This window comes from Salvia splendens, chromosome 5 (genome assembly GCF_004379255.2).
Source record: "Salvia splendens isolate huo1 chromosome 5, SspV2, whole genome shotgun sequence".
NCBI classification, from domain to species: Eukaryota; Viridiplantae; Streptophyta; class Magnoliopsida; order Lamiales; family Lamiaceae; genus Salvia; species Salvia splendens.
The window spans coordinates 5305094-5327492 of NC_056036.1; the positions used below are offsets into that span (position 1 = coordinate 5305094).

General features: G+C 42.2%; 1 protein-coding gene across 2 annotated transcripts; it reads left to right on the forward strand.

The window, feature by feature from the left end:
- Positions 1–14404: 14404 nt before the first annotated feature.
- Positions 14405–16906, forward strand: LOC121805701 (zinc finger A20 and AN1 domain-containing stress-associated protein 4-like). 2 transcript variants are annotated; one of them, XM_042205651.1, is made up of 3 exons: positions 14405–14525; positions 14686–14737; positions 16114–16906. In XM_042205651.1, exon 3 carries the CDS (start codon positions 16127–16129, stop codon positions 16634–16636), a length of 510 nt encoding a protein of 169 aa, XP_042061585.1. In that variant the 5' UTR covers positions 14405–14525; positions 14686–14737; positions 16114–16126; the 3' UTR covers positions 16637–16906. The 2 variants fall into 2 exon arrangements, with proteins under 2 accessions (XP_042061585.1, XP_042061587.1); XM_042205653.1 differs by having other exon boundaries at positions 14479–14525; positions 14692–14737.
- The last annotated feature ends 5493 nt before the right edge of the window (positions 16907–22399 follow it).

The following is a 22399-nucleotide window of genomic DNA, read 5'->3' on the forward strand; positions in this document are numbered from 1 at the left end:
AGCCAACGCATAAAAGGCTGAAGCAGGACGAAGTGATTACGTTCTCGGATGCTGATCCCGTCCCGGCCATCTCTCCTCACCAAGACGCCATTGTCATCCAAGCCGGAGTGGCAAACAAACTGATCCACAGGGTGTGTGGATACAGGAGCGTCAGTCAGCATTCTTTTTAAAGAGTGCTTCGACAAACTAGAAGTGGACCCAGCTCGGCTCAGCCCGGCTCCGCTTCCCCTGAAGAGCTTCGCCCAGGAGGACACCCGCCCTGAAGGTATTATCAGCCTTCCGATCACGGTGGGGAAAGCGCCTACTAGCTCCAGTACGATGATTGAGTTTTTCGTGGTGAAAGCTCGGTCCCCGTACAACGTCATCCTGGGAAGAGACTGGCTCAACACAGTTCGGGCCATTTGCTCCACTTATCACCTCACCATCAAGATCCCTACTAAAGGAGGGATAGCGGTCATCCGAGGTGACCAAAAGAGAGCAAAGGAATGTCTGCAAATTGCGCTTAGAAGTGCCGAGCAGTCAGATCGGCACCACCAAGCATAGCAATCACAGCAGCCGGAGTCAGAGGCAATGACCGAAGTCATACCGGAGCCGAATTCGATGACAGTTCAGCTGTACGAAGACGATCCATCCAGAACGGTTAAGATCGGCTTCGCGGGAACGCCTCTACTTCGGGAAAAAACCATCCAGCTCCTCAAGGAGTACAAAGACGTCTTTGCATGGTCTCCGTTGGACATGACCGGAGTGCCCCCCGAGGTAATCACTCATCGTTTAAATATTGATCCTTCGGTCCGGCCGATAAAACAGAAGCAAAGACTCTTTGCGGCAGAACGAAGTCAAGTCATCCATGACGAAGTCCGTCAATTATTGAAGGCGGATGTGTTATTCGAAGTGAAGTATCCTTCGTGGGTGGCCAATCCTGTCATGATCAAGAAAAAGGAAGGAGGATGGCGGATGTGCATAGATTTCACCGATCTAAATAAGCACTGTCCCAAAGATTGCTATCCCCTTCCGAACATAGATAAAAAAGTAGAAGCTCTGATAGGCTTTGAAATTTTTTGTTTTCTTGATCTATACAAAGGATACCATCAGGTTTTAATGGATGAGATTGACGCTTCAAAAACGGCCTTCATTACTGATTTCGGCATTTTCGCTTATAAAAAGATGCCATTCGGTTTAAAGAATGCCGGAGCCACTTATCAAAGGATGGTAGACAAGCTTTTTCGGCACCTGATTGGAAAGGAGGCCGAAGTGTATGTTGACGATATAGTCGTCAAGAGCAAAAGCACCTCGGAGTACGAGCACAACCTCAAGTCCACTCTCAACGTGCTCAAGAAAGCCAACCTCAAACTTAATCCCCAAAAGTGTACCTTTTTGGTAGATTCGGGAAAGTTTCTGGGTTGTTGGGTTTCAAAAGACGGACTCAAGGCAAACCCCTCAAAAGTTCAAGTCGTTCAGAACATGGCAATGCCGAAGTCCATACATGACGTGCAAAGGCTAACCGGATGTCTAGCCGCACTGAGTCGATTCCTTTCCCAAGCAGCCGAAAAGCAACTGCCGTTCTTCAAGGTGTTGAAAAAGGCACCAAAGTTCGAGTGGGGAGCCGAGCAGAAAAAGGCCTTTGACGAGCTCAAAAGTTATCTAGCCGAGCTTCCTATTCTCTCTGCTCCAACCGAAGCCGAAGTAATATTCTTATACTTAGCGGCATCGGATCAAACCATCAGCGCGGTACTTGTTCGAGAAGAAGGCCTAAAGCAGCTTCCCATCTACTTTACAAGCCGAGCATTAAGAGGTCCAGAAACCAGGTATCAACCACTGGAAAAGATTGCTCTGGCATTAGTAAATGCAGCAAGGAGACTGCGGCCATACTTCTATGCTCACAAGGTATGCGTCTTAACTGATCTGCCACTTCGGCAAGTGTTGACCAAACCAGAAGCATCAGACAGAATCGCCAAGTGGGCTATAGAGTTGGGAGAGCACACAATTGAATATCTACCTCGGAAAGCCATCAAGGGACAAGCCTTGGCAGATTTTCTTGCAGAAGCGAAGTTCGATCAAGCAATTCCTATTATTGCCGAACAGAAGAATTCTGCCAATGCCGAACTAGCACAGCCCTTGGAATCCGAAGTAGAGCCGCCGGACTGCTGGAGCGGATTCGTAGATGGAGCTTCAAACAAGATGGGAAGTGGAGCTGGTATTTTACTTGTCGCTCCCGACGGAAACGAGGTAACCTACTCACTTCGTTTCCTATTCCCCACTACTAATAATGAAGCCGAGTACGAAGCCCTCCTGGCCGGACTCCAGTTAGCGCAAAGTCTGCTCGTCAAATCCATTGTGATTCACAAGTCATAGTAAATCACGTGTTGGGTACAAGTGAAGCTCGTGACGAGAGAATGAAGAAGTATTTGGACAAAGCGCAAAGCATCAGCCGAAGTTTCTCCTATTTTCGGATAATCCGCATTCCCAGAGCGGAAAATAGCCGAGCAGATGCCTTAAGTAAGTTGGCCTCAGATCCGAGCTCAAAGGCGGAAGAATTAATGCATCGAAGCATTGATGAAGCCGAGGTACATTCAGTATCCAGCTCGCCGAACTGGATGACGCCGATCTTGCAGTATCTGGATCAAGGACAATTGCCCGAGGATAAGAGAGAAGCTCGGAAGATCACGTGCCGAGCTCTTCGGTACGAACTTCACGAAGGAGTCCTCTTTAGAAAGTCTTACCTCCAGCCGTTATTGCGGTGCGTAGGACCAGAAGAGACGGACTACATCCTCAGAGAAGTTCATGAAGGATCGTGCGGTAGCCACATCGGAGCCAGAGCTTTAGCTAAAAAAGTTCTGAGATGGGGATATTATTGGCCAACCATGGTACAAGAGGCAGTGCAGCTCGTCAAGAAGTGTACGAAGTGCCAAATTCATGCAAATGTCCCAAGGATGCCGCAGACCGATCTATACACTATGCAAAGCCCTTGGCCTTTCATGCAATGGGGCGTAGACATAGTGGGACCACTTCCTCAAGCTCCTCGGCAAATGAAATTCCTTATCGTTGCCGTGGACTACTTCACGAAGTGGGTGGAGGCTGAACCATTAGCTACGATAACGAGCTCAAAGGCATTGGACTTCGTCTGGAAGAACATAGTGTGCCGATTTGGCATACCCCACATCCTCATCTCGGATAATGGGACTCAGTTCACCGACAAGACGTTCAAGAATTGGTGCCAAGAGCTGAACATTCAACAGCGGTTCACTTCGGTCTCCCATCCCCAAGCAAACGGACAAACGGAAGTAACGAACCGGATTCTGGTGAAAGGGTTAAAAGCTCGGTTAGAACAAGCCAAAGAACAATGGGTAGAAAATCTCCCTCAAGTCCTATGGTCCTACCGAACTACACCCAAAACCTCCAACGGTGAAACTCCGTATAGTCTGGTGTACGGCACTGAAGCCGTAATTCCGGTGGAGATCGGCGTACCCAGTCCCCGAACTCTAAATTTCTCCTCAGAAATGAATGACGACGGACTGAGAGCAGAACTAGATCTCGCCGAAGAAAGAAGAGAATTGGCGTGCATAAAAGCAGCCAAGTACAAGGAGCAAGTAGCCCGGTATTATAACCAAAGGGTGAAAAAGCTTCAATTTCAAGTGGGAGATCTCGTCTTGAGAAACAACGAAGTAAGCCGAGCAGAAAAGCTGGGCAAACTCGAACCCACATGGGAGGGTCCATATCGGGTGTCAGAAGTCCTCGGCAAAGGGTCTTATAAATTGACTCACATGTCAGGAGAACAAGTACCCCGAACATGGCACATCTCCAACCTCAAGAAGTTCCACTTGTAAGAGACAGTCCGGTCAGTCCGTCTCGTGTCTAGTTCGGTCATAGGGGTATGTGTTTTTATTTGTTTGTTTTTTACTTGTACCTTTTACTTGTCGTTTTTTAAAAGGTTTAAAGTCTTTTTCTTTCGTCTTTTTCATTTTTTCCCTATGTGTTTTGTCTCTATATGCTTGTCGTCTCTTACAAATGGTACCAAGGTATATCGTTCTTTAAAGACTGATCCCCTTTTTAGATCGATTATTAAAGACTATTGTGAGTCCAAGCTTCTAAGGAGGATATAAGACCACAAGTCAGCTTAACAAGCAGTCCGTCTGAAACGAACTGCAATAAGCCAACGATTGTGAGTCCAAGCTTCCAAGGAGGATACAAGACCGCAATTCAGCTTAACAAGCACTTCGTCTGAAACGAACTGCAATAAGGGAAAGTCCGATCCACGCGATAAACCTCGCCGAATTAGGACGACCAAGTTCGGTCAAAGAAGTTTACCTCATAAGACCGGGGACGACCATGTCTGGTCAAAGAGGTTTACTGCATAAGACCACTTCGGTTAACTGGGAAAGTCCGATCCACGCGATAAAACTCGCCGAATTAGGACAAGGGAAAGTTCGATCCCGGCGACAAAAATCGCCAAATTAGAACACAAACCAAGTCGGGTCAAAGATGTTTATTTCATCAGACCAAAGACGAGTCCGGTCAAAGATGTTTATTTCATCAGACCAAAGACGAGTCCGGTCAAAGATGTTTATTTCATCAGACCAAAGACGAGTCCGGTCAAAGATGTTTATTTCATCAGACCAAAGACGAGTCCGGTCAAAGATGTTTACTTCATAAGACCAAGGACCAAGTCCGGTCAAAGAAGTTTACTTCATAAGACCGAGGACAAGTACGATGAAATTTTTTCGCTAAGCTGTAAATACAGTGTTAGAAGCGAAAACAAAATTTCATTTTTCAAATCTTGTTCGGCATACAACTTAGCTACCCTACAAAATGGCGTTACGCTATTACAAAGGACTATTCTACTGTCCAGGGTTGCTGAAGTTAAGCCACCTATCTGCAAAATCCTCTGGAAGCCGAGTTCGGTTGTTCCGAGCAGATGAAGAATAAGCAGGTCGACGAGATGCTATCCTCGACCCAACGCCTCTTCCCCGAGCCCGAGAAGTCCTAACACCTCGGCGATGAAGAGTCTCTGCAATAAGCATCTGCTGATCTTGCTCGCTCATAGTCACAACTCCTCGGCGAATTTCAGTCCGTCCCTGTCTTGACGATTCCGGTTGCTCCTGAGCCCGTTCTCGTCTTGACGTTTCCGGCTGTTCCGGAGTTCGTTGTTGGCTGGGAGTAGGATTTTGAACAAGGGAACCAGAGGTTTGATCTGGAGTGCGAGCATCTGTTGGCGCGATATGCCGAAGGAATCTTTCTATGGAGGGGCGCCGAGAAAGAACAATGTTGTACCGAGAAGCCCAACGCCGCAGTGATGTCACAACTTGTTGGCAAGCCGGGCTCTCCAGCACATTGTTCATACGGAGTACATGATATTCCTCCCACAGTTCGTCAACTCGACTCTGAACATCTGATATGGTCATTCCCCCGCGCACACGGATGTAATCCTCATACGCAGTCCTCTCAGCAATGGCCGTATTCAGCTCGGCCTCCAGATCTTTCTTATCGGACTCTAAGTCCTTGATATCGGCCTCCAGCTTCACTAAACGAGCCAGAAGCTCGTCATTCTTCGTCTGATCGGCTATAGCTCTTCTCTCAGCTTCGTCCAAAGCCGAAGAGTACAGCCGTTTCCAGTGAAGTATCTCCATCTCCTTGGGTACAAAGCAGCTATATTAGTTCGGCAGCTGTACCGAGCAGATAGTAAAATACAACAGGAATAAAGGCGAGTACGAAAAGCTATACGAAGACAGGTGTAGAGAATTTTTCATTCACAAGGAAAATTTTTTACACTAGGGCTTCAAGGCCATTTTACAAGGAAGAAACTAGACTAAGAGAAGGGAGACGAAATCATACTCCGCCAGCTTCGTCTCCGGCTCCTCGGTCTGGTACAGCTTCTTTCTCCTGGGCTACCTCAGCCTCAGCCTCGCCTCCTGCCGGCCTCGCCTCCGCCTCCTGATCGGCTTCCTTCTCCGGATGCCCGGCCTGATCGACTTCGGCCTCCCGCTCCAGCGGCTCGGCCTCACCCTCTCCGTTGTAAGTCGAAGCGGGTGAAACGGGTCCCACGGAGGCAAAGATAGCCTCCAGGTTCTCGTCCCGATCAGCTCGACAACTCCGGACTCGGTCTGCAGAAAGCAGGACCGAAGATGAAGCGAGCTCCTCAAGGAGCGGCAGATTCTGAAGCCGAGCCGCTATCTCTCGGCTGTACAGAGGCAGCACGACGTCGGCCCCCTGCTCGCCCTTATCGGCAATTAGCCTTACCAGACTACCGACAAAGGCCGAGAACTGGCTGCTCAAAAAGAGTTTCTCCCTGTAAACACGGAGAGCCTCCCCTTGGGCAACCACGGCAGCAGCATCCAGACGTTTCGTCTGCTCCCGCTGGATGACGAGCTGGTTTTTGGCAAACTGAGCTTCATCCTGGGCCGAAATCCTAGCAGCTCTGGCCTTCTCAAAGTTAGCCTCAGCCTGTTCGGCCCGATGACAAGCAGCCGCCAACTTCCTCTGCATCTCAGCATAGTCATTGGACGCTTTGGAGAGTTCGACGGCGACGAGCTTGGAGAGCATATCGTTCCTCTGAAAATGAATAAAGAAAAAAGTCAACAAAGGGACCACAAAAAATACAGGAAAAAAGCAAGGCCAGAAAATCAAGAAGAGAATTCACCTCGGCGAAGTCCGTGGGCCATAAAAACGGCTCACAGATATGTTCCGAAGGAGGCGCCAAGACCACGTCTTTCTCTGGCGCTCTCGGGGGCTTCTGGGCCTTCCCCCTCCCCTTTGCCGAAGTTGACTCCGGCTTCTTCGGATCCGAAGAGGTTTTTTGCCTTTTCGGAGTCCTCTCGGCATCAGACGCCGAGCTGGTGGTTTTCGGCCTCTCCGGCTCCTTGGACTCCGAAGATTTTCGGGTAGCCTTGTTCAGCATGTACACTGCCAAAAAGCAAGAAAGCAAGGTTAGTTTTCTTCGTTAAAGCAGTAGAACATAAAGGTAAAGAAAAATCCTCACCCTCGGCCTCTTCGTCCGAAGACGAGATGTCGAACACGACGTCGCCCTTGACGAGCTCAGACTCCGTGTATTGTTTCCTAACTACGGGAATCTTGTTGAGCTCGCCATCGAGCTCGGCCAATGGTTCTAACCGAGGATGAGGAATCACGGACTTCGGCCCTCTCCAGGGGAAGCCCGGAGCCGCTGTCCTATTATAAAAAAAGAAGCGGTTTTGCCATTTCGGCCACTTGGTTTTGCAGAATGCCCTAAAAGGCTGTAAGGGGATCAAGTAAAACCAAGATCCCTTCCTTTTAAATTGGAAAAAATTAAGGATTGCCCGCAGAGACAGATCCTTATCTAACCTACGGAGTTCGGCAGCAAAAGCCGACAAGTGCCTCCAAGAGTTCGGAGTCACCTGACCTAAAGGGAGTTGAAAAAAATCAAGAAGCTCTACAAAAGGTGGGGGAAGAGGGAAACGAAGCCCGCATTCTAAGCAGGCTTCGTAAACGGTGGCATAACCCTCCGGCGGGTCGTTAGCCCTATGATCATCGTCGGGAACCACCGCCTTCCCCCCAGGAAAAGAGTATTTTTCGTAAAGGGATATCACAGTATCCTTACTCAAGATACTGTGAAAATACTCTACGGTCTTCTCCCCGGATTCTTTCCGGCTAGAAGACCCCTTACCCCCTTTTCTACCGCTACCAGACTCAGACGAAGAAGAAGCAGACATGGTTCTTACTCTTTGAAAGTTTGAAGAAATCCTGAGGAAATTTTTGAAAGCGGAAGGAAATTTTTCACGCAAAAGATAGAGAGTGCAGAAGAAGCCAATAGCAAAGGTGTTCAAATGATGAAGAAAGGCGGTATTTATCAGATTTGGAAAAGATTTCAAATCATCGCACCGTTTCATATCCCACCTTTTCAGGATTCGACGGCCGGATTTTACTGTCGCATTTAATGCCGCATTTAATGCAGTCACGCGCAGGGCACGTCCCCTGACTTCAGCCTCCCCCGTCCCCTTTTTCAGAATGCCGAAGTGACTCGCTTCGCCGAAGTGATTCACTTCGCTTTTCGGGGGGGGGTAGTGATGGGGTGCGTACTAAACAAGCCCAACAGCAATGACGGCCCATCAGCCCAAAGCCCAAGGAAGAGTATGAGTTCGGCATTACCAAAGAGTTCGGCCTCAGCCTACAGCTCGGTAAAAGCCAACCTATCAAGCTCTGCTCTCAGATCGGCAACCAAAGCAGGAGTATGAGTTCGGCATTACCAAAGAGTTCGGCCTCAGCCTACAGCTCGGTAAAAGCCAACCTATCAAGCTCTGCTCTCAGATCGGCAACCAAAGCAGGAGTATGAGTTCGGCATTACCAAAGAGTTCGGCCTCAGCCTACAGCTCGGTAAAAGCCATCCAATCAAGCTCTGCTCTCAGGTCGGCATCAAGCTCTACTCTCAGATCGGCAACCAAAGCAGTTCGGTCTCAGTATTCGACCGAACAAGGAGTTAGTGGACCCATACAGGATGTCCAACACACCCCCTACCACGTGGTGTCAACTCAGGCCACGATCGTAGGCCATGACCTACGCTACATCCACGATCTTAGGCCATGACCTACACGACATCCACGACTTAGGGTGGTGATGCAAGCCACGATCTTAGTTCAAGATATAAATAGAACTTAGATCAGATAGAAGAGGGTTAAGCTCTCTAGAGATAAAAGACCATATAGCAAATAGCAAGTTTGTATTTGTAAGCTGTAGAAAACAGATCAAGCAATACAACTCTGCCCCCTTTTCTTCCCGTGGACGTAGATTTACCTCAGTAAATCGAACCACGTAATTTCTTTGTGTCATAATCTTCATTCTCTACCAGCATTTACTAACGTCAGAAATTCGCGGATCCATCAGTCATGATAAATCATTTTATTTAATTACTATGTGAATTATTCAAACTCTTTTGTTACATTAATCGTTACAGACTATTTAACTGAAGAATTTCATTCAAAAAACAAGTGTCGTGAGTAGGGAGGGTGACACATGGTGTGTGGGAGGACATGGCTGGTTTAATTGTAGGTTTTCATTTTTGAAAAGGAAGAGGGCTGTTTACCTAATTACTAGTACTACTACTTTTCTTCATTTCAAACCTAAGGCATCCTGCTCGGTTTACACTTTTATGTCTTCTATTTTCTTTCTTAATTGTCGTTTATTATATCATTAGTTAGGGTTTATGGGCTTTTTTTCTAGCTTCAAATTTCAGTTATAGTTATAGTTAATCGTTAGGTTTAATTTTTATTATTACTAATATTTTGAAGGATATACAAAAAATGTGAAAGGAAATTGAAGAGATCAAATAAAAAATTCTAAATGTTAATCAAAAAAATCTTAAAAAACGTCACCTAAAGCAATGGTGGGGAACGGAACTTGATAGTTTTTGAACCTGCATTCACGCGGGTTGTTGATTTGAAACCTGTTTGTGCAACGAAATCATAATTATTATTCGAATTTTGTAATGTGGAACGAATCTGCATAGGATTTTTATTCTTGAAATTTTTAGCATTCTTTAATCCTCATTTCTATTTATGTCGGTTTTACAACCTATTTTCATTTTCTTTTTTGAGGATCTATTTTCAAATTAGATTTATACTCAATAGAAAACTTTTTGTGATCGATTATTTGTTTTTGATTGGATGCTCTCCTAAGTTTTTAATATATGTCACGGATCCATTTTAATTGGTAAGCACAATATATAGTCCCAAGTTTTTCTCGTAAGTCTCATTACGCTTTCTTAATACTTAATAGATTAGTTTTGACTATTTTCCTCAGTGCTATTAATATAGGAAGGGTAACTAAGTTAGAAATTGGACGGCATGAATTAGTCTGAACTAAAATTTTGAAAAATCTATTTTTAATCGGCCGACATATAGGTGGATCTATTTTATTTTTCTAACTATCTTTAACTATTTAATTATAGGATGCTTAGTAACTACTACTACTACTCTATCTATTCGGATTAAATATTTCACTTTAATTTGATGGAACTTTGAAGATTATAAATGAAATAGAAAAGGTTAATAAAAATGACTCATATTTATTTACATATTAATTTTATACATAAAGTGAAATGACGTAAAGGAATACAAAGTCCATTTATTAAAATAGTAAAATATAAATATTTAAATTGTAGTGATGGAAATCTCAAAATATCGATATTGAATAGAGTATATAATAACGAACTATAGAAGTATATTTTATAAATGACATAGATTATAAATAGTTATTTAAGATAATAAAATAGTCGTTATTATAACAAAAATAAAACTTTTTATTCACTACAAACTCAACCAATTATTAAAGTAGTATAATGCATAATTATACATAATTACATACACAAATTAAAATGAGACTGCTATCAGCTTATGTTCGACGCAAGTCCACCCAATGTCCAACGCTCAAAATCCTTCTAAAAATAGTAAGGAGAGAAACGCGGCATAGATATTTGCTCGAATCATTTCCAAAAGTAGGCATTCAGTCGTTATAAAAATTTAAACACACAGCAATCACAAAAAATAATCATAAAAAATAGTGTGAGCACCTTTTCAAGCCAACATGGACATGAGGAAGATCGCATATGCAACCATTATCGCGGCCGCATCCATGAGCGCGGTCGTGGCCAGGGATGATCCTCGCGATGATTCGCCAGCACCGAGCCCAGACAGTGACATCGCCATCGCGGCCTTACCAGCCATGGGCGCCTTGGTTGGAGCCTCCATCGTGTCTTTCTTCGCTATCTACATGAACTAGGCATGCATTTTGGTGGGATAATAATAGTTTATATCACTAATTTTATTTGTTTTCCATTTTTTTATCCGAATGTAATAAAAGGGTGATATACTACGCTCTTGCATTTTACTTTTATAGATTCAATATGTGTAGATTTGGTTAATTAAACTATTTCTAATTATATTGAATAAGACTATAAAATTTAGAGCTCGGAAATTATTAAAACTTTAATTATTGCTTATTACTCTTACTTTGGTCGACCACTTTTGAAAAGTGAAAGATTATCATTATTGGTTATGCTGATTTTTTTTATTTCAAGGTTCAATAAATTAATCAATTTCAATTATTTGGTGAAACATAGAAGATGTTGAAGACTTGGGAGTAAAATTTTTATTACATGTTAAACTTGGAAGTATTGAATGAAGACTCGGAGTGGATTTATTTTATTAGAAGTTGTTGTGAGCTTATTAAATACCTACTACTTACTCCTATTATGAAATTTTATTTTTGTTGACATTAGACGTTGTGGACTAAACATCTTGTTTTAGTTGCTTGATGCATATACTAATCATGTTATGGCTTTATGATATTTTTTTCTAGTTGTTGACATTTGATGTTCTGGACCGACTATCTCAATATGTCCATTTAAAACCGGGTACTCACACCCAATGACCTAATCTTTTTGTGCATTTCAAGATTGATTAAAGATTGCATTGTCATTCGACATCCTATGCATCTTTGTTCTTTTTGAAAATAAACAACTTTTGATGTTCTGGACCGACTATCTCAATATGTCCATTTAAAACCGGGTACTCACACCCAATGACCCAATCTTTTTGTGCATTTCAAGATTGATTAAAGATTGCATTGTCATTCGACATCCTATGCATCTTTGTTCTTTTTGAAAATAATATGTCGTATTATACTCGAAACATTTGTCATAGTACATACTTGGACTTATACCTAATAAGACGCAATTTTAAGCATTTCAGTTGTTATTATATTTTCCAAATTTTCGCACAAATATATGCACCCAAAAACTGCAAGCTCCTACCAATTAGAGCAATGTATTAGAATGAAATGAACTTCATTCTTATTATAAACTACTAGCAAACATTAATATTCCAAACCCCAAATAAAATCAAAACAACCAACTAATTCTCGAAAGTGAACTTATAGTAATCCTGCAAGAAGCAAAATGATAGTGCATGCATACTCAACTTGAGCTTCACTAAGCACAATCGCATCCCAAATCAATTACTCAAGAGCACATGCTTGGGCTTCAGCATGTTGAGGACTTGAGGTTGAGAGATCCTACAACCCGGCCCAGTGGGCATTATCAGTGAAAGACAATGTTTTAAAAATTGAACCGGTGAAGCTATCGGTTCACGATTCAACTGGCCCAACAGGTTAGACCATTGGTCGGATCGAATTACTATTATTATATAATATAATATATTTATAACTAAATATATAGTATAAAAGCATTACTATAATTTTGTAAATAAGATAAAACATATTTTTTTTAAAAAATGAATGTAAATATTATATAAATCCAAATATGGAAAGAATTTCAGATATTAAAAAGTAAATTATAAGGCTATCCACAATGGCGCCTAGCGCACCGCCTAGCCAGCGCCGGCGCTAGGGGGTCGCTAGGCGAACCATTGCAGCTTCCGAAAACCGCCGAGCAGTTTTTCGGAATTAAAAATCGCCTAGCGCTAGGCGGTCGACGGGCGCTGGGCGATCCGCTCGGCGCCATTGCAGCGTCGGGATCGCCCAGAGCATCGCCCAACGGTTTTTTTGTTTTTTTTTTAAAATTTTCGAGACAGTATATATACGCGATTTGCACTTCATTTTCATTCGCACCACTTGTATTAACGAGTACTCTCTCTATCTTAATTTCTATACAAGATCAACACCGAGAAATGAGTAACGCGGGAGATGGTAGTGGAGGTAGTGGGGGGGACGCTGAGGAGTACGAACGTCGAATGGCCGAAGCGTTTGAGGCATATACCAACCGCGGGATAGACCAATGGATGCAAAGAGCCTTGCAGCCGGCGGTACCTCGACCTCGGCCAGTTGTCCATCGCCTACTTGGCGGATGGGATATACCCTAGGTGGCCCGTCTTTGTGAAGACGATCCGATGCCCAGGAGATGAGAAGAAGGCCTACTTTGCGGCACGGCAGGAGTCCGCGCGCAAGGACGTGGAGCGCGCATTTGGTGTGCTCCAGGCTCGATGGGCGGCGGTTAGGGGTCCAACGCGTTTGTGGCACGTCGACTGCATTGCTGATATAATGTACGCCTGTATTATCATGCACAACATGATTGTCGAAGATGAAGGTGTACAACTGACGGAATGGGCCAACGACGATAATGAAGCCGGTCCAAGCCACGGCGTGGCCGTCCCCAACGCACGGAGTGGGGTACCTCACGATGAAGCCGGCCTCCTCCAAGCACATGCCGACATGCGCCAAACGGAAGCTCATATTCGACTCCAAAAGGATTTAATTGAAGAGTTATGGGCGCGGAGGACTGCTCGGAGTTCGTTTTTTTTATTTATGTAATTTTGTAAAATGTACTTTTTTAAGTAATTTTTATTATTAATGTACTTTTTTAAAATTTTAGTATTTTTTAAATTTATTGTACTTTTTAAATTTATTGTACTTTTTTTAAAATTAAAATAGTATTATTAATGTTTCCCGTATATGTCTCGTAAATTAAATTCCGTATATTGTGTTATTAGTGATGTGGCTATTGATGTGGCTGGGCTATTTATGATATGACTAGGTTATGGCTAGGCTATTTCTGATGTGGCAGGAGGATTTTTAGTATTGATGATGTGGTAGGAGGAGTTTGTGGCTGGACTATGGCTGAGCTATTGCTGGGCTATCACCACTATGGATACCCTAAAGCAAAATAGATACTCTCCAACTAATTTGCAGATAGAATAAAACTAAAATGCAAATGTGCACAGATATCAAAAACTTTTTACTTGGTGATTAACTTTTTCTATTCCCAATTCAATGTAAATTCCAATTCACATTAATGTCTCTCTCTACCCGTTTGCTCAATTCACCATTGAAGCACTATTCTAGCTTCTTTTGCTGCCAAATCGAGGGGTTCTCCAGCGGCGATCAAGCAGACCGACGGTGCTGGAGCGGGCTGGCGATTGAATTCAGAGCTGGAGCAGCTGTGTAGGGGGACGAGGGAGAGCTCGGTGACAGATTGCAGCAAATTCAAATTAAGTGCACCGGTTGAACCAATTTCCGGTTTCCGGCCAAACCAGGTGGCTTAACAGAGTCAAAACGGCTCAACGTCAAGACTGTTTAACATATTCAACCGGACCGGACAGTACGCCGGTTCACGGTCGAGCCGGGAGGACCGGCCGGTCCAGTCCGATCCGGTTTTTAAAACACTATTAAAAGATAACTTCAATGATTTGGATTTAATTCGAATAATTTCATATCACTGGCAATAATATTGAATATCCAACTGTCCGCAAATGTCACTTTGAATATTTCAATTAATTCGATTCAATTATGCATATTTCCATCTCTATCTACATTAAAATTTATTAATTACACATACTCTTAAAGTATGGAGTAGAAAACATTAATTTGTGAACTGGCTATCGCTACAAGCCTACAACCACTAACTACGCGACAGCTGTTGCCGGTGTACCTACACCACAAACTTCACATGACCACCGTATTTTATACGATATTATATAGGACTATAAACATCATCTCCCCGATTTCAATCGCGATTTCCTTGTCCACGTTTCCTGCTCGCTTCTGGGGTGGGTTTCCCTATCTCTCGCTGCTGTGGACGTTGCGTTTTTGTCTTTGATTTAATCGAGATTAATATGAGTATCAATTGCAAAAAAGTTTTTCGCCAGTAGTCTCTCGACTCTGTTAATTATGTATATTTATGTTTGTAATTCATCTTCATCTGATTAGTCGCAGGGATTAGAAGCTGACAAAAATATTCTCTTTTCTCCTCGGCGAACAGGTCTGTCTGATGACTAATTTTGTTTTATTTCGTTAACAGTCTTTTTTTGCTTGATTAATTGTATATTTGTCAGCTTTTATCGATTCAAATGCAATTAATTGGTTGGGTGATTAAATATATCAGGTGGCATATTGTAAAGTTTCGTGTTTGTGATATTTTTATTAATTTAATGAGCCTATTGTAATCGATGATTAAGGTGTTGTATGAAGTTGATTCAGTATGATTATGGGTTTAAATGATTACGACCTGCAACCAGCTAGGGTTCAGTGTTCTACTGCTTTGATTGAATATTTGGATTGTGAAATTATTTAGTATTGGATCCATCTTTTTCTGTCTAGTTAGTTAAAGCCACCGAGCTCAGTTTTGACTTTTGAAAGATATATAAAAGAAGTTATGGTAGTGACTAGGTACTGTTTAAAAGGTTATACAAGAAGTTATGATTGGTCTGAGGCTTGTATTAGCTAATGTATGTATTCCCTATTGCTTCTACAATGTTTTCTTGATCTTCTCTAACTTCCATGGAAGTGGGGTCTGTTTGGATAGGTTATACCAGTTTTTGATTGAGTACCGTGTTGTTGTTTTGATTTTCAAGTATTGTGCATATTGTTTGACAACGAACAGTTCTATGGATATTTTATCTGTTCTTATCTTATGACATATGGTTGGTTTGAAAATAAACACCCAGTATGTTACTGTGGAACATTTGATCAGTATTGCGTTCCTTCCAAAAATTAGTTTGTTCTAATTTTCTGTTATGTAGTATTATCTACCTATCTCTACAGTCAGCTGACAGGTTTCAGCTATGTTTCCTTTCCTAGATTTTGTCACTCTGTTGCCAATATAGGTAGGAGTAATTTTTTTCTTAGTATCTCTTGATAATGGTATACTGGTGCCTTTTAGTAGTTGTTATACACTAGATGTGGCAGTATTACGGTCAAATAAACTGCACATGATGTTGTTGTTGGGAATATATCGTTTCATGTATTCATCGTTCTTATAAAAAACGTAATTTGGTGAAAATGATTGGCAAAATCTATCAAGTTACAGGTTTGGAAATGCGACATTGTAGATATTTAGGCATAAGAACATGCTTGATATTGTGAGTAACTCTTGAAATGAAATGTAAGGTTATGGTCCTGGCTTGCAATTCAGATTTTGTTTTGCATTATATATTCATTTATGTCAGCATTATTGAAAGTTAACCTGTAATACTTTTTTCCAAATGAACAAGGAGTTTATGCTACATTATGTGATCTCATTAATCAATGAAGCTGGATGTACATATAAAATTTTGTGATGGCATCATAGGCTGCAGGATTTGTTTTGAATCCACAATGTGACTGTCGCTTGTGTTGAGGGTTTATGCTTTATTGCAGGAAAAAAGCTAAGATGGAACAGACTGAGACTGGATGCCAAACTCCTCAAGCTCCTATCATGTGTGCAAATAACTGTGGATTCTTTGGGACAGCAGCTACCATGAATATGTGCTCCAAGTGTTACAAGGACCTGGTTTTGGAGCAAGAGCAAGCGAAGCTTGCTGCTTCCTCAATCCAGAGTATCGTTAACGGGAGTTCTTCTGTTGGTGGACAGGATTCAGATGCTGCTGTAATTATTGAAACACAGATTGCCCCATCAGACATGGTGGAATCACCTCAGTCATCATCTGTACCTCCTGCAAGTGGGCATGCTGAGGAAGTGAAAGAAGGTCCAAAGAGGTGTGGTGTGTGCAGGAAGCGGGTTGGTTTAACAGGTTTTAATTGTCGATGTGGCAGCATGTTCTGTTCTATGCACCGTTACTCGGACAAGCACGAGTGCTCCTTCGACTACCGTTCTTCTGGTCAGGAGGCTATAGCCAAAGCCAACCCAGTTGTGAAGGCAGATAAGATTGACAAGATATAGAATGCAAAGTATGGCTTTCTTGAATATGGATGCATTTGCTTTCATCTCCTAACAATAGGTGAATCGGTTCGCAATCAACATGTGAGGTGTGCCCTTTTTTGGCCGAGTAGCCAAATGCGTCGTTTGGGCATCCCTCCAACCTGCAGTGATCTTATCTCTTCTTGCTCGTCTTTGTGTAGGGTCTGATATGATTGTTATTTCAGCTAGTCTTATGTATTCAACTTTATTCTGAACTGGTCTAGCAATAACATCTCTAGTTTGTTTGGGTCAGTTTTGTGGCATTGGGAAATTTCAACGTGCATTTAATTTTTATGATCAATGGAACTTATCACCTATTCGATTAAATAATGAATAAAATATTATTGTTAGTATTATATTTTCAATTTACATTTAATACTCTTAATTACAGAAATGAGAGGCCAATATTGATACGATGATGTGCATGTGAAGAGCACATGCATGTGGTTATCTTTGGTGACATGATCATCTCAATTGTATGGATGTTGTTGATTTTGTAGTTGGATAATCTTCTCATTGATTTTTGCGTCTCCTTGATTTGCTCTAACCTTCTGCCCTTTTTAATCAACAACTCTTTTCGGGGGAGTCTATGAATAAGGCGGAAGTGGCAATGAATGAATATAATTTCCTGATTTTTATGGTTTGAAATGTTTGACTTAAGTTGAGTCGTACCAATTGTTGAAAGGGTTAACCCGTGTTTCTAAAACTGAATTAAGTTGACTCTTTCATGATTTGCCCATCTCGCATGACGGCAGCATCGCCATTTATGACCTAGCTCACGTCGGCACCACGTGTGGAATAGGCCTCTCGGTGCGGCCGGATGCATTGTGGGCCCAGTGGAGAAGTCAACAGCAGGTCTCGACCGCTATTGGGGTATGGACAAATTTTGGGGCGAGGCTATTGGAGTGATAGACATGCCCACCGGTTCCATTCCGGCGGTTAACCGCCGAACCGGAACCGTGGCCATTTTCCCGAACCGGAACCGTCGGAATTCGGGCCGCGGTCCGGTTCCGGTTCAAGATATTTCGAACCGGAACCGTCACCGAACCGGCGGTTCCGGACGGTTCGGAACCGGCGGTTCCGGACGGTTCGGAACCGGCGGTTAACCGGCGGAACCGCCGGTTCGGGCGCGTATTTCAAGGCGTGTGGATGGGGCAGACCGGCGGCAGCTTTTCAGCTGAAAAACCGCCGGTTCCGGCGGTTTTTGGGGCGTTAACGGTGAAAACCGGCGGTTAACCGCCGGTTCAGGGGTTCCGGTTGCGGCGCGAGAAACGAGGCGACATGACGCAGCTTTTGCAGACGGTTTCGTTGACCGAACCGGTGGTTTTGTCCCGGAAACCGGCGGTTTTGCCCGAAAACCGGCGGTTCCGGCGGTTTTCCGCCAAAAACCGCCGGTTTTGCCGAAAATTCAAATTATTATTTTTTTTTTCAAATTTCAAATTCGAATTCTTTCATTTTCCCCCCATTTTTATCTATAAATACCCCCCTCTATCCTCATTTACATTCACCCCACTCTTGTGTTAATAAGAGTTTCTCTCTTTAATCTCTCAATTCTCTCTCTTTGTCTCCAATTTCTCATTTGTGCTATTGTGCTTCCATTTAATTACGCAAGTGCTACTCTTATTACGCATTGTTATACACTTATACTTGTTCCCGTAGTTCTATAAGTTGTCTTCCTTTCTCAATTGCTAAAACAAAAAAAATTATTATTCCATATTTCTACATTTCTACATAGCAATATGTCTTCATCCCGAGAAGGTCGTGTTGATAAGGGAAAGGAAAAGGCCAAGAGGCCATCTCGGAGATCCGTTATTGATGAAATTTCTCAAATGAACATGGATGAGTGGCAGGTTAATATTTATTATCAACTAATTTAATTAATTTTGAATTACATTACATTATTGTTCATAATTTTATTTTGTATTTACAATACAAATATTATTTTGTAGGCTCGAGAAGAGCAAGATGTGGCACATGCTATTGCTCTCTCTCGCTCTCAATACCAAGGCGATGCTTATGTTGGTATCGGTAGTGGTGCTCCCGGTCGCGGTGCCTATTCCCAACCAAGTCCAACCCCTGTGAATGTTGATGAAGACGATGATGATGATGACGACGAGGAGGAGGGGGAGGAGGTAGAAGAGGTTCAAGAAATGCCACCCCCACCACCATCAAGGAGTCGGCGTGGTAGTCGTGGTCGTGGACAACCTCCTCAACCTCCTAGACCAGCTGAAAGGTCTTTAACCTCAAACATCATGGTGAAACATTTCAAGAAGGTACATGATGGTAACGATCCTAACACTTATAATGTGTATTGCAACTATTGCGAAAACGTATACACATTCCGAAGGGGTAGAGGATACGGTACATTTACCCGTCACATGGAGAAAGCGCATCCGGTCGAGTTTGGTATCGCTCCAACCCAAACTCAACTCAACTTTCAACATGGAGTCGAGACCGGGAGTGGGACGGGTTCATCCCAAACATCAGGTACGTGTAGCAATACTCTTTTGAAATATGATCACAAAAATGCTCTTAATGTGATGTCTAGATTTGCCGTTATGAAACATTTTCCATTCAATGCTTTTGATAACGATGCTTTTGAGTCGAGTATGCGGCAAGTTTATAATGCCGCTGCAAGAAAATTGAGTCGAACTTCAATGACTCGGGCCGTTGTTCGACAATGCTTGGAAAAGAAGGCGTAATTAGGTACGTTTATTATTAACTTAGGGCATAAAGTTTCTATTTGTTCTGATGTGTGGACTGATTGTTTTTGTAAAAATTCGTATATGGGCATCATTGTGCATTTCGTTGATCACAGTTGGACTTTAAACAAACGTTTGATTGCATTTCGGGAATTTCCCGCACCACACACTGCACAAGCAATTGCTCAATTGATCATTCAAGTTTTGAATGAATTTCAATTGATCAATAAAATTTTTTCAATTGGTTTTGACAATGCTAGCGCTAACACTGCTAGCATAGATGAACTAATCAGTGCATGTTCTCCTGTTATTGATGGCAAATATTTTCATGTGCGATGTATTGCCCATATTTTGAATTTGTGTGTTCAAGATGCGATCGATTTGTGGCAAAAGTATGTTGATCCTATTAGAACTGCTGTGAAGTTGATTCATAACAAAGCTCCTATTGGTAGAGCTTGGAAGAGATATTGTCATAGTAAGCAATGCAGGTACACCAACTTTCGTTTGGATGTTTCAACTCGTTGGAACTCGACATATGATATGTTGGAGTCGACTTTGAACCACATTGAGTATTTATGTGATTTTTTTAGAAGTTGTCCTCATGTTCCTTCTGATTTGATTTTGATACCCGCTTGTTGGGACCACAACATGGATTTATTTCGATTATTCCGCGCTTTCAAAAATGCCACTGTTGAGTTATCCGGTGTTTATTATCCTACTTCTGTGCGCGTTTTGGAGCATTGCATGTATGTGGCAATTGGTTTTAAAACTTGTGTGAAAAATACTCAATTCATTGAGTTGAAGGCTATTTTTTTTACATGGTTGAAAAATGGTTAAAATATTTTTCACGTATTCCAAATGTGTTTTTGATTGCAAAATGCTTGGATCCAAAGTGGAAGTTGCATGGTGTTTATAAAATTTTAGACATGTACTATGGTTGTTTGCACGCTTTGGATTTTTCTCAACTCCGCGAAATGGGCTTGACAAGAGGAGAATGCTTCGAACTAAGTATTCCGAATGTTGATGAAATCAAACTAAGGTTAGATAGTGCACTTCGTTCTCTCTACGCGGAATATGAAATGCGGTATAACACCGCTCACCAGGTACGTGCTCCTCCTAGTCCGTCTACATTTGATTTTGGTGGAGGGGATTTTACCAATATCATGATCGATCCCGACGTAGTATCACAATTGCAAGATCTATACGGTACTACAACCAATAGGACTAGAGCGACTAGTGAATTAGATATATATTTGGAATCGCGCTCTATTTTTCAAGATGCAGGTCCTCCTACTCAACAAATTGACGTCCTTAATTGGTGGGGAACACATGACAAAGAGTTTCCGATACTCTCCATCATGGCTAAGGAGATATTCGCCGTTCCCGCTTCCACCGTCGCCGTTGAACAAGCTTTTAGTGTCGGCGGTTGTGTCCTAGACGACAAAAGGAGCAATCTCTCCGCCAAGAACATGGAAGCCACTATGTTACTTGACGATTGGGCAAAGGCGGACATGAGAGCACAAGAGCCGGATTTCGACTTCCGTGTAGAGAGTGATGGTGAAGAATTTTCTTCCGATGGCGATGACGAGGTCAGAAGCAAGAGCGAGAGCACTCAACATTAGCAATGAGTCGACGGGGGGCGGTGAACGGCGAGCACAGCCGACCAAAAAGGTAAGCAAGGTAAGAGAACTACGTGGGCTTTGATTCCTCAATAAAATTGTGGATACGTAGGCACCTCAACTTAAATTTGAAAAGTTTAACTTCGAAAGTTTAAGTTGAGCTCAAGCCCTTTTCAATTATTTTTCCCCCCCCATTTCATGTTTTTTTATTTGTAATTGTAATGTATCGTTGTTGCGGCTAAGTTGTACTTGAAGATCATTAAAATATATTCCCCATTTGATAAGTATCTTATTGGTGAAAAAGTGGATATCTTTGGGGCAGATGGTACTGGAACATAAATTTATATATGAAATCTGGATGAATGGGGATCAGATTATAGTTTAAAATGGGAAGTTGGGTTAACTGGCCGCCAATGAACCCAGCTTCCCATTTTAAACTATAATCTGATCCTCATTCATCCAGATTCCATATATAAATTTGTGTTCCAGTACCATCTGCCTCAAAGATACCCACTTTTTCACCAATAAGATATTTATCAAATGGGGAATATATTTTAATGATCTTCAAGTACAATTCTTCTCGGAATCAACCATTTTTTCTTGCAAAATGTTGCCCATTTTCTAAGCAAACACATATCAGCACGCCATATACACATTGCTGCATTTCTAATAGGGGCAATTTGATCTTCCAAAGCAATCAATGCATCTCGAACATACATAGTCAGAACATTATTCAAGCATCTAGCATGGAAAAAATCAGAACAAACTATCTATTAGTGCTAATTTTTTCCATGCTTGAATAATATTCTGACTATGTGTGTTCGAGATGCATTGATTGCTTTGGAAGATCAAATTGCCCCTATTAGAAATGCAGCAATGTGTATATGGCGTGCTGATATGTGTTTGCTTAGAAAATGGGCAACATTTTGCAAAAAAAAAAGGGTTGATCCTAAGGTAAGAGAACTACGTGGGTTTTGATTCCTCAATAAAATTGTGGATACGTAGGCAACTCAACTTAAATTTGAAAAGTTTAACTTTGAAAGTTTAAGTTGATCTCAAGCCCTTTTCAATTTTTCCTTTCCCCCCCCCATTTCATGTTTTTTTTATTTACCTTCCGAGTCCCACGAGGCGACGACACTTGTAAATTATATTATATTATTGTATGTTGTTGTATTGTATACTTATGTATTGTAAATTGTAATGTATCGTTGTCCGTTACAACTCAAAATCAATAAAATTTATTTCATTTTCTCCTTATTCGTCTTATTTGTGCTTGAATTATGCATTGTCTTGTTCCGATTTATTGTATAAAGCCAAATTTCAAATTTAAAAAAAAAAATGAACCAGCAAAACCGCCGGTTCGAAAACCGAAACCGCCAAAACCGCCGGTTTTCGAACCGGAACCGTGAAATAGCCTCACGGTT